The sequence below is a fragment of the Gadus chalcogrammus genome, chromosome 4 (genome assembly GCF_026213295.1).
Source record: "Gadus chalcogrammus isolate NIFS_2021 chromosome 4, NIFS_Gcha_1.0, whole genome shotgun sequence".
NCBI lineage: Eukaryota > Metazoa > Chordata > Actinopteri > Gadiformes > Gadidae > Gadus > Gadus chalcogrammus.
The window spans coordinates 9,188,577-9,204,922 of NC_079415.1; the positions used below are offsets into that span (position 1 = coordinate 9,188,577).

Genomic DNA, 16,346 nt, shown 5'->3' on the forward strand with positions numbered 1-16,346 from the left:
AACGATACTTTATTTGTGATCAGCTCTTTTATTTACCCTATGAAAGATTAGACCAATAGGGATAAATCACATACAAATCTATCTATCTATCTATCTATCTATCTATCTATCTATCTATCTATCTATCTCTCTCTCTCTCTCTCTCTCTCTCTCTCTCTCTCTCTCTCTCTCTCTCTCTCTCTCTCTCTCTCTCTCTCTCTCTCTCTCTCTCTCTCTCTCTCTCTATCCACCTCTCTGTCATATCTCTATTTCCATCGCTCTCATTCTATCCGTCTATCTATCTATCAATCTATCCCTTTCTCTCACTCTCTCTCCATCTCTCTCCTTCTCTCTTCCAATATCCATTTCTGTCTCTCTATATTCTTATCGTGTATCTATTCGTCTATCTATCTCTCTGTACGTCTGTCCGTCTGTCCGTGCGCCCGTCCGCCCGTCTGTATATATACACATATACACATATACACGTGATCAGAAAGGTCGCCCTACTTATTGGGCTAACTGCTCAGTGGTCTGCTGGAGCCTATACAGTCAGTGGGTTCATCGGAGTTACAACAAAAATATTGCTGGAATGGAAAAATGCCCTTAAAAATTTAACAATATAGGCCTATATCTACTAGGTCTTGCACAACTTATCATTTCAAGGTTTCGGCCTTGGAAATCCTGCACCCTCGCCAAGGTGAAAAAACATGAAAAATAAAAACAGGCAAAATATTGGATGAATACGATTTGAGAGAGTTGTCTTTATACCAAACATTGTAGGCCTATATTTTGCTAAAGTTCGGCATACTTCTTTTCTTTTTTATTTGGATGTTTAAGATCCTATTTACAGCAGTCGAACCGGTGAACCTAATTGAAACTGGTGAGACTTGCAGGTGTTTTAACAAACACGTTATCAGATAGGATAGATCAGGCTGTCGGTAAACATAACAAAATCTGAATTCTTAATAGGAATTGCAATAAAGTGGTTCAAGCAATACATGGAATATAGTAGTCGAAACAAAAAACCTTACAACTATCAATGTCTATCAATTAAAAGGCCTATATTAGAATCACACCCAAATATATTGTTGTTGATGTTTAGTTCTTCTATCTAGGCGTAGGCCTACACAAAAAATTATTTCAAATTTATGTTCTAAAATTGCAAAAACGAATTGAAAAATATTTAAACGATGTAAAATATGTAATGTCTAAAATGTCATATAAGGACGCACCTTCCTCTGGGCAATGACATGGGACTGACTCAACACCGAAATGACGAAAATCATAAGTAAAATATTTTTCACGCAAATGTACATCTAAATTGTTTATATAGGCTAATGGGCCTGTAGCCTCACGTCCTCCTATGTTGTTGCGGCTACGTTACCTATCCCTCAGGTAACGGAGGATGTTCCCGTGCACAGAGAGATCGACGCCCAACAAAACACACTTCTTTTCGTTTATTGCTTCCATTCTTCTTGTTTTTGAATGGTCATCGGAGATACACGAGTCTTCAATACCTATTAATTAGACGCACTAAGGATGGAGAGGGTAAGCTGCCAAAATATAAATAGAAAACAGGCCTGTATCCTGTATAATGGAGAGAATAAGATTGCGGTTTCTCGTAATGCATTTCGTGAAAATGTGTGGTTTTTTTTAATTAAGAACGTAAGCGATTCTAAATAGCCTTCGCCACTTTAAGGGATTAAGGGGGCAATACTAATAGGCCTATATAAATAAAAAAACACGCGCTCGAACAATTATTAATATAAAATATTAATAACAAATAGCCTAATAATAATATTGAACTGTTTTGATATCAATATACTTACCCATTGCTATATCATTTTTAGAATATGCCAGTGTTGCTGATTATTGGCCTACATGTAACACACATGAGCTTAATTTTCAAAAAGGTTGTCCAAATGCCATTTATTTTATTGTGCCTACACTTTGTACAAATTAATAAAATGGCATAAACGGCTCGTTACATGACCCGTGATGTTGTGATCGACGCAGTACCCGAGTGATGCTGACCTAGACATGTGCCCCGTGTGCGGGGACACGGTGTCCGGGTACCACTACGGACTACTGACCTGCGAAAGTTGTAAGGTAATAGCCTCTTTAACTGTTTTTTAGACGATGTTTTTTTGAGATATATAAGTATAGGCCAATATAGCCCTCTCTATACTCTATATTCTTACTGACGTAATGATAATTTACCCAAATAGGGATTCTTCAAACGCACGGTTCAAAACAACAAGAGTTACACTTGTTCAGAAAGCCAAGATTGCAGGATCGATAAAACTCAGAGGAAGAGATGTCCTTTCTGTAGGTTCCAGAAGTGCCTTCGTGTTGGAATGCGATTGGAAGGTAAGAAGATATAATAATTGTATAGCATAAGCATCATTCATTACATAATTTATTTGTATTATTGTTATTATTATTGAACAGGCCTAACCTGAGCACAGATTTGCCAATGATGCACAGTAAAAGTCCATATATGTCTGTTCAAGTTCAAAACGTTTTCATAATTTTAATTTGAGGAGATACACAATTTCTAGAATCAATTGTAATACATTGTGCATTTTAACGGAGATTCATATAAATGGCCCATGCAACCAAATTAATATGAATGTGTGAAGAGGTGGAATAAGGTTATGAACTATTAAGTTGTAACATGAGTGCAATTTACATAACGAGGATGGTAAAAAAATTCTTATCCGTAAAACTTATTTTGTGGTCTACTAAAAATGAATTTGTATATTTAATGGGCATAGAGTTGGGATGGAGTATGGACCAAGACTCTGCCACGTGGTAGGGATGGGTGGAGAATCGAAACGGTATAATATATGATCAATAAATGTATGATAATAATACTAATATAGGCCTACTGCTCTTATTCCTATCCCCGTGTTAGCTGTCCGAGCAGACAGGATGCGTGGTGGCAGGAACAGGTTCGGCCCAATGTACAAGCGCCACCGTGCCCTCAAGCAGCAGAAAAACGCTCTGCTCCAGAGTCACGGTCTCAAGGCAGAATACACCCCGGGTCTTATTTCTCCTCCAACCAGGACACCGTTCAACTTCACCAACATCAACATTAACACCACCCCCAGCGACACCATCACCTCCGACCTCCATCCACAAACTCACAGCGGCTACAGCTTCTACCAAAACCAACCACGCCACGAGAGCCCCCAGCACTACCACGTATCGCCACTGGGGGCGCTCTACTCGCCGGTCCATGCCATGGCGGTGATTGGCGACTGCTCTGGCATCCCCGGCATCCCCCAGGCCCAGTGCTCTGGCTCCTTCTCGGCCCAGGGGCCTGCACTGCCTCACCTGCTGGTTGAATTCCTGCGTTGTGAGCTGGATGAGCTCCAGGTGCGGAGTAAGATCATTGGCCGTCTCGAGCAGATGCAAGGGGAAGGGGGGTGGGGTGGGTATGGGGTGACCCACATGTATCTCATGGTGGACCAGATGCTGTTCTACATCGTGGAATGGGCTCGTGGGAGCGTCTTCTTCAAAGAGCTGAAGGTAAATGTACCTCGTCTGAAGATAGCAGTTTGTTATAATTTCTGATTTAGGGATGGTTACATCTTTTGATGGTTACAGTGAAGGCCTAACACACATGCAGGCATGCACAAAGCCTCACACAGACACACACAGGCAGACAGAGAAACCCACAAACATACAGGGACACTCACACACACACACACACACACACAGGCCAAGACACAAACACACACTAACACAAACACGCATTGTTTTTTATCTCATTCTTTATTGCTAGAATAAAGGATTAGTTTTACCATTTGTTAATAGAGTGTTCACATGGCTTTAAGTGTGTGTTTCGTAACTATAATGGTTTCAGCAATCAGAATTTGTTTGCCTGGTGGAATAGTAAAAGGGTTTGTATCTGTATTTACTTGATGAAAATAATTTGTTTATTTGTTATATCTTAAATTACACCAAACCAAAGAAAGACTACAGAGCATAATTTTTTTCTAAATTTGTGTGCATGTGTGTGTTTTCATGTTTGTGAGTGCTTGCTTCTGTGTTACATTTGTGTGTGTGTGTGTGTGTGTGTGTGTGTGTGTGTGTGTGTGTGCGTGCGTGCGTGCGTGCGTGCGTGCGTGCGTGCGTGCGTGCGTGTGTGTGTGTGTCGGGTGTGTGTGTGTGTGTGTATGTGTGTGTGTGTATTCGGCTCGTGACTCCTTGCTTCTGTGTGTCTGTGTGTGTTTATGTGTGTGTGTGTGTGTGTGTGTGTGTGTGTGTGTGTGTGTGTGTGTGTGTGTGTGTGTGTGTGTGTGTGTGTGTGTGTGTGTGTGTGTGTGTGTGTGTGTGTGTGTGTGTGTGTGTGTGTGTTTGTGATCTACCAGGTGAGTGACCAGATGAAACTGCTGCACCACTGCTGGTGTGAGCTGCTGGTCCTGGACATGGTCTCCAGGCAGCTCCAACATGGCCGACAGGGAAGTCTGGTCCTGGTCACTGGACAGGAGGTCAGCGCTCCATCCTACAAGGCCTCATATCTTAGCCTATTAGAACCACCATTTCTGTGGATTGTCACCTGCATTAAAAGGTCCTTTACTCAGTGGATTATGGTGTCTGTCTCAAAAGACTTTGTGTTTCTTTTTCATGTTTTTTTATTTTAATTTTTTTTTTTTTAAATAATGTCTTAATTCTTACTATGTATTGACTATATATGGCAACACTTTGCATTAGAGTTTCCTGTTACAGTTTAATTTCATGTGTGAACTGATGATCATGGTTACAAACGTTAACAACATGTACTTACCTGATCAAAACCATTCCCCAACCACACGTGTTAAGTTGCTTGTTTAATAACACTGGAACAGATACTATTTAAAGGGTGACCCTATACTATATATTTACTCATTGATTGACTCACGATATATTGATTGATTGACCATTCATACCTTTGTGTGGACTGCAAAGACAGCAAAGTTATCATTTCAGGCTATTTTAAGAGAGTAAAGAGAAAGAGACTAGAAGAAAACAGAAGAGAGCAAGATCTGGAAACTACACAGTCCCCTCCCTCTCTGCTCCCTCCCTCCCTCCCTCCCTCCCTCCCTCCCTCCCTCCCTCCCTCCCTCCCTCCCTCCCTCCCTCCCTCGGTTCTGGGCAAGTGGGAAGTGTTACATTCACCCATCTGTGATTGACAGGCAATATGGATTCCCCGAACCACTCAGGGAAGGACGAGATGCCCCGATTGGTTAGAATGTTCTGCTATCAACATAGACTCATACCGAGGCGGATGCAGTCAACTCAAAACAGATATTCTCCCAGAGCCTTTAAATCAAAGCATACTCATAACAGGTGGCTGGGCCGTTTCTAACAAATTACACTCAGATAATAGCTGTTGAGTCTTAGCTTCAGCAGCTTTAAGGCCTACTAGATGTTAACCACCCTACGTAGGATATATGAATGGTGGATGTTCTCTGTGTGGAAAGCCGAATGCATTGGGATGGTGTATGTCTGAGCAGTACCTCTGTGTCTAGGTGGATCTGCCGGCATTAGTCAGCCCTGCCGGTCCCCTGCTCAGAACTCTTGTCCAGAAGGGACAGGATCTGGTGGAATCCTTCCGGGAGTTGCAGGTAGACCGCAATGAGGTGGTCTGCTTCAAGTTTCTCATCCTCTTCAATACAAGTAGGTATTGTCTGCCGAACATACTGTTTTATGGTTTTAGTATTAGTATTACTAATATACTGTATTATTTTGTGTTCTCACTTGTGTTTTCTGTGTATTGTTTGTTGACAAAGACGTTATTTCTGATATCACACAATTTAAGGAGGGTATTTTTATTACTAATGGGAAGTCATTGTTATGTTTCTTGTATCTAGGCAGAAAATGGATTACATTTTATCATATTTGATATCATATTTGGTTTTATTTGATCTTCAATTTAAACTGATATCCTTGTAGTTAATATAATATGTATACAGTTTAATTTGTAGCGTCCTATTCTATATAATTAATGTCATTGCATTGGCGCTTCTCTTTCTATCTTGTCTGCAGATGTGAAACACGTTGAAAACCAGTCGTTTGTGGAGAATGTCAAGGAGCAAGTTCATAGGGCGCTGCTTGAATATACACTGTGTGCCTATCCCCAATTCCTTGACAAGTTTGATAAGCTGCTACTGTGCTGGTCAGACCTATGTGCCCTCAGCACGCTTGCTGAGGAGTATCTATGTTCTAAGGATATTTGTGGTGAAGTGCCCTGTAACAATCTGCTTAATGAGTTGCTGCATGCAAAGCACCATTCCATGTGAAAGATGCTATGATTTCTAATATTTGTGGTGTTATGTGTAAAGTATATTGAAGTGCATATTTGAAGGATACTCTAAATTGAAATCTAAATGGATAATTTTGTTTTTGTAGCCATATTGTACAAAGTGCCACTAAAGAAAATGTGACTATAAGGACGGTGGCTGATTGGAAACAAGTTCTTTGAAGCTTGTTTACTGACCTATATTCCAACTAACCAATCCCCAATAACTAGCAACACTGAAACATCCCAAACAAAAAATGTGAAGAAACTTCACAGAATATTTGTACATTGTGTACTTACATTTATACTGACACACAAAAATATTTTGCTGTTAATTTTTTTAATTTTTTTGAATACCAAATAACAAAGCAATGCAGTGATCTGTGTATCCTTTTTATAGCATTTAATCTGTGAATGTACGAACAATAACAAAAGTAACAAATGTTATTTATGTTGTTTGCTTAAAGCAAAAAAAAAAATCAACAGTGTCTGGTATCTTTTTTTTACTGGTTCTGACTGCTATATCGCTATATTCTGTGCCACAAACTTCACTCAGTAACAAAATATTAATGATATTAGTAATGCAGCCAACAAATCAAGCCAATTAAATGTGTTAATTGATATTGTAACCTATTCATTATAAACAGCATAATTTTTTATACCTGGGTGCCTAGGTGAATTAAGTGCATAAACCCAGCCATTTATGTTGTTCAAAACAAAAGCCTCCAGCAGTTTGTTATTGAATGTTCCTAGGCTACGCAGTGGGGGGGGGGGGGGGGGGGGGCATTGAGCTTGTACAGAGACCCCATAGAGGGTATTAAAATATTGGTTGCTTTGAAGAGCTTTGGGCCGTCTAAACATGTGACATGCAAATCAAGAGGTTAAATAATACCCATAAACAACTTTACATAATGATGATAAAGACAACATTTTAGAGACAACCTTTGTACTCTCCAGAACTAGTTTTATTGAAAGACCTTTTTTCTATAAATGTAGTCCAAATGTTTAATTAAATTGCAGATAGCAGTAATAGTTATTGATGATTTATTGTAAGTCGCTTTGATAGTAAATGGTAGTAAATTTGATCTGCTAAATGGCCTTAATGTAAAAGATGCCAACACAAAAATTCATTCAGAATTCAAATCACATTTTACATATGACATGAAATATTATAAGTAATTTAGTATGATAATTAAGAAGCTTTAGTTTGCTTGAATCAGTTTTAAATTGGTGTGATAGGTATCGCTCAAATTGTTAATGTATTTATGTTTCCATGAAAGAGGTAAATGATTATGTTTCGCTAATAAATGAATACTTTTGCAGATGTAAACATGGCAAATATATTTTCAAGCATACCCTCTTGGAAGTATGTTTTTTGTTACCCCAAATCAAATCAAATAAATAATATTATTCACCATCCTTCATCCTTCAAAATGTATATTTCTAATATCATGGCATAATTTGGGGTCCATTGTTCCAATGTAACAGCACAAATGACTGGTAACTGTCAACTCTGAAATCCTAACATTTTATACAATTTAATGAAGCAAAAAATAACTAATCTAAATTCTAACCACTAACTTGTGATTTATAGAACATTTAAATGGCAAAGCAGGCTATAAGTGTGATGAGGAGAGTATCCCTTTGACATTTCTCCAGGTTGAGGCCTAGTCCAACTCGAAAAGCAGATCCCTCTGATTACTCTTTATCCACCTGTTTTCTATCTAGCTCTCTTGATAGACGCCCCCAATCAAAGTAATGCACTCGAGACGCTTCCTGCCTGACATCCATTTGATCTGCTTCCCCTGATAGCAAACCACTTTTTCCTAAATTACCTTGCCAACCAGCTGGTATCAGATTGGCATTCATCCCATTGAAGTGAAAAACATGACCACCCCATTGGAACAACTTAATCCGTTAAATGTATCTGTTTACACTGTGATCACTTTTGGTAATAATGTAATGCTAAAATCTGTTTGTCAGATGCCTAGCCAGGAATTACACTGATGATTATTAGAATGTTTGCATAAATAGGCCTTTATTTTTTTAAATAATCGAACAGAAAGGCATGTAAATAAGAAAAAAATCATGTTGTTATTTTAAATCACTCAGATGATGAATATGTCATAAATCATCATCCTTTATAAATTCATAAATTGTCTTTCATAAAAGTACTTTGAAGGGATTTTGGTCATTTTATTGAAAGTCGAATGTCATTCTTTGTTTCTGAAGTCCCACATGTTTTTGACCCATTTGGATTCATTACATATTGGACAGAGATTAGAAAAAGATTGTAGGCCTACAGTTAAAAATTATTCTGAACAGTTTTTTCTGCGTTTGAAAAATGTGACTGCAGTAGCTTACATTTTACCATAACCCCCTACATGAATACCAAAATAGTTGCAGTGTGCATTATTTTACCAACTACTCCAGTGAATGCACAACATCCGGGTTATAACGTCCCCATTGATTCATATACAATTGATGGTTATTGGTGACCGGTTAACATAAATAGCTGTTCTCTACAATAAACAGTATAACAACATTTTATTTTGTGGTTTATTTTGTTATTATTAAGCATTATAAGCATTATTATTTATGCATTATTTTCGTCCTTTTGGATCTGAAATGACAACGTACCCTGTCGTGAGCATGGTCGTGACCATACATCCTGTATACATCCTCTCAGGTCCGACTGCTTCCCGGAAACGAACCTTAATTCTAAAAGAAACATGGCGACTTTGTCTGTTAGCCGGGCACCTCTTGGAGGTTTCAGTTTCGAGAACTGTAAAAGGTAAGGTTGTGATGGATATGAATGTGTCATATTATGTGCAATGCAGTTTACATCAGGGACAAGCTCGGAAAAGTATGAATTTAGATTGGGTGTACTTAGGATGAGGCTACTAGCCCGCTACAGCGGGTGTGTGCTTGAATGACTAAGGCTTTTAGTCCTGAAAATGCCATTTTGAAATTAATGTAGACTAATTTAATGTCCGAGAGTGTAACAATTAATAAGTTTAGTTTAGTTTTTGTTATTCAAATATTTTCTCATTGTGGAGAAGTTTGATATTATAAAAATGGTGTTGCCAGTTATGTCCAGTGAGTGAGCATGCTAGGTTAGCTTCTGCTAGCGCAATGGACTGAATGAGACGTGCACTGGGGATTCAACATCAACACAGTCATACAATGAAACGTTACAGATTTCATTGTAGTCCATTTATTTAGGAATGAGTGACAAGTTTAGGTGAAACGTTGGGATGGTTCCTTTCGAACTTCACGCATGACATTCGTGGATATTGGCATTTTCCATTTGATTTCACCAGGCCTAAATTAACTATGTTTCAGAGTGATATTCAGGCGCTCTGAAACCCCTAGAAGTACTCTCTTAAACCTTCAAAAGTACAAGATAATATTTTCGTCAGTCTTTGGCATTTTTTATTGCATTTTAGTATACATTTGAATTGTAAAAAAATATATATAAGACAACGTGTTTAAATAGCCTAGGATGCATTTACTTGTCCATATTTATACAAATCCTTTTGATACATTTTTAGAAATGCAGTTTTAGAAGCCGATTCTGCAAAGCTGGGATCCAGCGTACCTGCAGCACGCAAAACTGGTACCACAATCTGTGGTATTGTTTTCAAGGTAAGTGAAACAATCTGGTAAAGAGGAAAACGGGGCATGGTCCAATTAAATGTTTTGCGTTTCTGATCTCTGAATTACTAACCTCACTGTTCCCGTTACCCCATATTTAGCTGTCAAATGTTTGGAACGACAACTTAATATGGAAGCATATATGTAGCAAAATTCAAATGGCAATGCAATTCAATAATTCATTACATTATGCAATTGACAATTCATTATGTAATTTAATAATGTAATTTGTATGGATATTAAAATACACTTTGAATGACGTATTTACAAATTACATTATTAAATTACATAATGAATTGTCAATTGCATAATGTAATGACTTATTGAATTGCAAATTGCATTGCCATTTGAATTTTGCTACATATATGCTTCCATAACTTAACTATTTTACAGCTGCTTCCACACATAGTTTTTAACCAAACATCTGCCAGTAATATCAATGTTTCAGTGTACGTTCATTTATTGCTCTACTATACACCAAGTAGTTTCCTCATGGCTACGAATTATCAGGGTGTCAGTTTCTATGAACAAGACATTTATGAAAAATAAGAACTCAATTAAGATCAACAAATATCTTTAGATGTCATCAATCTACTCAACCCTATAAGCATATCACAGGGCCCTACGTGGGCCCCTGACCTCAATGCCTCAACCCATGTCCCAGCTAACAGGATCTTAGTTTCAGTGGACTCAGAGGGGCAATCAATGATTGAGTAAAGGCAGACTTCTGGGAAAGGTATGACATTTAAAAGTCAAAAGAATCAACAGGCTCTGCTGTCCCTGTCCATAACAAAAGTATCCCCAATGTTGAAGAAAAGTAATTGTCTAATATTTTGTAAATCTTTTTGTAAATCTAAAACGCTTTTGAAGTACATTTTTCACTGGACTAAGGTGCTACATAATCGAATACCAAATGTATTTAAAGATGGTGTATATAATGCACTATTCTTTGTCTTTTGAAGGATGGGATTGTCCTTGGGGCAGACACCAGAGCTACTGAAGGCATGATCGTGGCAGACAAGAACTGCTCAAAGATCCACTACATTTCACCCAATATTTAGTGAGTATTGGAGCTTTGAAGCAAGCAGCTTCATTATGTTGGCATGCTGGGTCATCTTACTGTAATATGAACTAATATTAGGGATGGGAATTGATAAGAATTTCACGATTCCGATTCTGCTTATCGATCCGATTCCTTATCGATTCTCTTATCGATTCTCATTGGGTGAGAAAATAAGTATAAATGTGTTTGTTTGCATTACATCTCTTTAATATCTGATCAGAAGTGCTTCTAGTATTAGGAAATTGTACATTTTCAAATCAATTGGTCTAGACGAAAAGATATATGTTTCGCTTTTTAAGCCCAAATGCCATCATTATGTGCCATACAACTAAAAACACAGACTGAAAACAGCCAAGTAAGAGCTTGTGCCTTTTGGAATTCTAACAGTGCTCATTTGCATTCAACTTGTAACAAAATTAAACTGACATAAACAAAATGAAGCATTGATTAGACAGAGATTTATTAGATGGGCCTAACTAATAAACCGTTGGAACACACAAGACCGGAAACCATAGCAATGCCGGTAAACAAAACCCGAGTAGCCCAATCCCTATGAGAGCTCCCCACGCTACGGCCATCCGGAGGCGACAGAGCTGTTGGCCGTGATATTATATATACAATTATAGTATAGTATATAATATATTATATACTATTATATATAGAGCTCCGGGAGTCGCAAACTGCAACCATCACTTTCTCCTCCATTCCGCGGTTCACCCGGACTGCACTGCACTGAGTTTGACGGCTGAACGCGGATTGGCTGTTACGTTACACATGTCACTCAGTTATCACGCTGTTGAACGCTTATTGGCTGTCATCACGACAAAAACTTGTCATCGGTTTTCTCCCGCGAAAAACTCGCCCTTATACGCGTCTCTACGTTCACTTTGTATGGGATCTTGTCGCCCCGTCGCGTTTGGTGTGAACGCACAATGCGATTCTTCCTCGGCGGCGACATGTTTGCTGCGTTCTGAACCAAATCAAAGCAGCGTGTGTGTGACGTCACGACGCATTTGCCGCGACCGGAACCGATAAGCGGAATCGTTAAGCAGGCTTGCTAACGATTCCAAGGAATCGGTTGACTCGGAACCGGTTCTGAACAAGAACCGGTTCTCGATTCCCATCCCTAACTAATATGCTTCTAAAAATAATTTTGGAAGCATCATTTCCCCACACTTGTTTGGGGAAACCCTAACCCTAACCCTATTTAACTAGTCATGATAAACTCTTGGTACTTGATTTTACCCGCTAGTGTACCTGCGGACGGTACTCCCGGTGCATTGAGGTTTGAGTTTGGATTTGGGTTCACTAGAAATCGTAGGTTGTCGACAAGCATGAGATTGTGGTCCTACAAGTCCACGCTTGAAACGTTAATCAATTCATACATTTATAGGTAACATTAATCAATTCCTATTTATAGGTCCTTGAGCTTGCAAGTGCCCTTTAAGTGTTGTTTCATTCGTCGGCTTACAGCTTGCACGTCCACTTTCTGCTTGTGGGCTAAACATTGTGATGTAGCTTATTACTCACTTTACTTTGAAATGAGTAAGGACCAATGTAACAAAGTCGCAAATGAGGAGTAGGTGGGTCTTTCATCGTTATAGTTGGGACGTTTGTGAATACATGTAGTGATGCGACTTTTGTTTTGTCTCTGCAGTTGCTGCGGGGCAGGCACGGCTGCGGACACGGAGATGACCACCCAGATCATATCCTCCAACCTAGAGTTGCACGGCCTTTCCACCGGCAGGCTGCCTCGCGTTGCTACAGCTAACCGCATGCTCAAGCAGATGCTCTTCAGGTATGGACCTCTGTAGCTTGGCTTCCGTCTGTATGTAAATGTTTAAATTGCTTTTTAAATTGGAAGTTTTTCGTGGCACAAACTGAAAATGACCTCTGGTGTATCAGTCAGCTGGGGTCAGATTACTGTGCCAACATTGATGTTGGGTGCGTTAATGCTTATCACACGCTGGCCTGCTGATAAAACCAATGCTCCCACAAAATTCTTAAAGGAATCCAATTGGAAACCAGTCTTAATGGTTGTTGTTATTTATGACCAGCCAGAATGAACTAAAATGTAATCCAGTCAGCACATATATGCAGTTTAGCCAGCATCTAGTCTGATAAATCTGATTTTATATTAATAATCAAAAGTCTGACAAGCAGACAAGCACAAATCTGTGTGAATGGGGCATTTCAGTTAAATAAATTTTAACTTTGTTGCGACCAATTATGTTGGTGGATGCTTGATTCTGTAAGCGCATTTTCGGCTTCCTTCTAACACAAACTCGGCAAGCACCAGTAAACCTTTCTTGGTGGGAAAATAAGCTAAAACGTGATGCCGACATTCTTAAACACAGCCCATGTTAAGGTTTAAATGCGTTGCAGACTAGTCTGGATTTCTTTTCCTATGTACCATTAAATTCTGGTCCACTTTCATCCCAATTCTTTGTCGTACCCTTATTAATGAAGATGTGTTCATTGTTCAGGTACCAGGGCTACATCGGCGCTGCTCTTGTGCTTGGGGGCGTGGACTGTATGGGCCCCCACCTGTACAGCATCTACCCCCACGGCTCCACGGACAAGTTGCCCTATGTCACCATGGGTGGGTTCACGATTCACATGGATGTTGTTTGAAGAGCAGAATACCTTTTTAGATATTGAAAATGAAAAGCACTGCTACGATGGAATTGAATTCGTTTTGATCCTTTTATTTTTTTTAAGGTTCTGGGTCCCTTGCAGCGATGGCAGTATTTGAGGATCGCTACAAGCCCGATATGGAGGTGAGTCTTGTTGTTTGTCTTATGCAAAGTTGGTGTCAGGTGACATGCATTTATAACACGGCTTGGTTGATTAAAAAGGGATGTTCAAGATAGTAGCTCCATTAATCTCATTAAAATGTTGCTGTAATGTCAGCATAATTCTATTTAGTTTGAAGCATTAACAAATACGATCAATTGATTACCATTTCCATCCCGTTTAATTTCCTCAGGTGGAAGAGGCCAAGAGGCTTGTGCGTGATGCTATCGCTGGAGGAATCTTCAATGATCTGGGCTCCGGTAGCAACATTGACCTGTGTGTCATCACCAAAGGCAACGTGGATTACATCAGGCCCCACGATGAGGCTAACAAGAAGGGTGTCAGGTAAATAATGTTCTTAAAATGAGGACAAACAGGGCCCAAACAATTGAATTTCACTTTTGAGTGCTGTTTGAATGCTAATTGTAAAAATAGCACAGCTGGAACTTAACCAGATAATAAACTCGCAAATAGAGGTTTTCAATGCATTACACAGTTGACTCAGTATTCAGTTATACCATTAACTTAGTATTCTATGATTCTAAAAGGTTAATAGACTGCAAAAATGTAACAATTTCCGTTTCCAGGGGTGCATTGCTTGCAAGCCTGATTAATTTTTTTAACCTGAAATACTGTTTGGATGATATTAAGGTTAAAACCAGATACTTAATCATAACTGCATCGTAGCTGGAAATAATTGTAGAGATGATGCCTGACTTCTACCCTGTTGCCTGTTTTGCTTGAAGAGTAAATGAGCTTGAAACCTTATGCCAGTAAGTAAAATGTGTTCCCTAGAAGTACAAAGTTGGCACGGTCCATCTCACCTGCCTCTAATATTGTGCTGTGTTTTGTGTACTAATCCTTTAACTGAAAGTTTTACGTTTTTTCGTCGTTCATTTCTAACTTACCTCAAGTCATTTAACTAACTTGCATGCGAGTTCCCAGAGTTAAATCGGTGTGCTGTGATCTCGATGGATGGGTTTTTATGATGTGTCAATTCAAATGCCAATTATAAATGGTCTATATTTAACAATTACCTTGTTTAAAAAATATGGATCCTCAACACTAGGTTGTTCACTGTAGAAAAAGTGTCTAATTCAGGTGTTTATTTTCTTCTATCCAGGACTGGTGATTACAAGTACAAAAAAGGAACAACTGGGGTTTTGACCAAAGTAATAACCCCCTTAAACCTGGACACCGTTGGAGAGCACGTACAGACCATGGACACGTCCTAATCTGCTCCCGTCTCTTTATGTTCCTGAAAACACCCCCTCCTTTTGCCATTCTATACCTAGTAGTAGATATGGTATGTTTTTCAATAAAAATGAATGGTTTTCAATAAAGATGTAATGCCTATACCTGTTAATGTCCCTCTCTGAATGTGTTATGTCATTTGAACATACCTTGAGTTTTCAGCAATTTTAAAGTTAATTCAGGTGCTATTGAACATGTGTGACCAGTGGTTGGAATAAACTCTGAAATACAGGATACGATCTCGGCAATGTGCATTTCATGTTTTATTGTATTGCTGGGTCAGTGGGCTCAAATGGGAAAGTCCAATACTGCAGTGTTTGTTATAGAATTAATAATACACACTAAACTATTGAGTTCAAATTCAAGACCTTCCTATTAGTGTGTTGCTTATTAGTGATTACTTATATTTCTTCATATTAATTGACAATTAACGAAGATGTGAACAATGTCCTGTCCTTAGTTATTTAGTACGCTTATTTATCTGTAGTACTTCTGCGAGGCGTTCATATAGTGTGGTAATAGTAGGTGTGGATCGTGTTCAGCATGTGCTATGGCATCAAATGGTTTTTCATAGAACTTGTATGTATGCCTTCTTTAGCCTCTGCTTCAATGGTGTGATTCCTAACTCTGGCTGCAGGGTGAGCTATAGAGCCTGTTATGGCCATGGATGGTGTACTATTGTATTACCTATTTTTTTTATTAAATATGTATTTTATATTTTTAAGTGCCAAAAAAGGGGTTGCAACTTTGATCACTTAATTATTCTCTTAGAACTTTTTTAGTGTGTCTAAAATTATGGATCCTAAACTATACCGAAGTAGAAATATAGTTATAATACTAACATGTCTAATAGTATTATTAGGCATGTAATTATAAGTCTGACTGTTATCATTGCCCAGCTAGGCTGAAGTGGTCTTTTTATGAAATATGCTTTGCTGCTAGGTCATACTCAGTTTATCAAATATATTAAAATACCACAAATACCCCACAAATAAAGTAAATACCCCAGAGACAAATTTGCTGAACACTGGTGATTGACACAAGAATTCATTTAGGCAATTAATAGTATGGTAATCGATCGCAATATTAAATGATAATACTAAGATACCAAATAAAAAGCAGTTAGGCATAACCATTTGACAACACTTTAAAAAATGATTATATTAAGTGTTATTAATATTCAAATTCTTCAGACCATGCGAATGCTGTGAGGCGTCTGTCGGAAGGTTCCAAATTCTTATTCGCCTTGAACGCAGCTTTTGTTACGCAGCAATGTAAGACCCTTCCGTCCTGTCACATGACCTTACG

General features: G+C 38.7%; 2 protein-coding genes and 1 non-coding gene across 3 annotated transcripts; all 3 read left to right on the plus strand.

Annotated features, from left to right (window-relative positions):
• The first annotated feature begins 1,518 nt into the window (after nucleotides 1-1,518).
• Nucleotides 1,519-6,280, plus strand: LOC130380521 (nuclear receptor subfamily 5 group A member 2-like). Its single transcript, XM_056587757.1, has 7 exons — nucleotides 1,519-1,527; nucleotides 1,996-2,088; nucleotides 2,208-2,349; nucleotides 2,897-3,513; nucleotides 4,359-4,478; nucleotides 5,499-5,646; nucleotides 6,016-6,280. The coding sequence occupies exons 1-7, from the start codon at nucleotides 1,519-1,521 to the stop codon at nucleotides 6,267-6,269; spliced, it is 1,383 nt and encodes a 460-aa protein (XP_056443732.1). The 3' UTR covers nucleotides 6,270-6,280.
• Nucleotides 6,281-8,952: 2,672 nt separating this feature from the next.
• On the plus strand, nucleotides 8,953-15,307 carry psmb7 (proteasome 20S subunit beta 7). Its single transcript, XM_056588644.1, has 8 exons — nucleotides 8,953-9,062; nucleotides 9,823-9,916; nucleotides 10,888-10,985; nucleotides 12,646-12,786; nucleotides 13,475-13,590; nucleotides 13,710-13,768; nucleotides 13,978-14,129; nucleotides 14,908-15,307. The coding sequence occupies exons 1-8, from the start codon at nucleotides 9,001-9,003 to the stop codon at nucleotides 15,017-15,019; spliced, it is 834 nt and encodes a 277-aa protein (XP_056444619.1). The 5' UTR covers nucleotides 8,953-9,000; the 3' UTR covers nucleotides 15,020-15,307.
• On the plus strand, nucleotides 12,864-12,988 carry LOC130381907 (small nucleolar RNA ACA64). The gene has a single exon (XR_008895532.1). It is a non-coding gene; the product is annotated as a small nucleolar RNA ACA64 (small nucleolar RNA).
• Nucleotides 15,308-16,346: the final 1,039 nt, after the last annotated feature.

Coding starts and splice junctions, on each gene's coding strand:
- LOC130380521 (XM_056587757.1), top strand. Junction 2,089..2,207: donor TGACCTGCGAAAGTTGTAAG/GTAATAGCCTCT, acceptor TTACCCAAATAG/GGATTCTTCAAACGCACGGT. Junction 4,479..5,498: donor TCCTGGTCACTGGACAGGAG/GTCAGCGCTCCA, acceptor CTCTGTGTCTAG/GTGGATCTGCCGGCATTAGT.
- psmb7 (XM_056588644.1), top strand. CDS start 9,001: ATGGCGACTTTGTCTGTTAGCCGGGCACCTCTTGGAGGTTTCAGTTTC. Junction 9,917..10,887: donor TCTGTGGTATTGTTTTCAAG/GTAAGTGAAACA, acceptor TGTCTTTTGAAG/GATGGGATTGTCCTTGGGGC. Junction 13,591..13,709: donor GTTGCCCTATGTCACCATGG/GTGGGTTCACGA, acceptor ATTTTTTTTAAG/GTTCTGGGTCCCTTGCAGCG.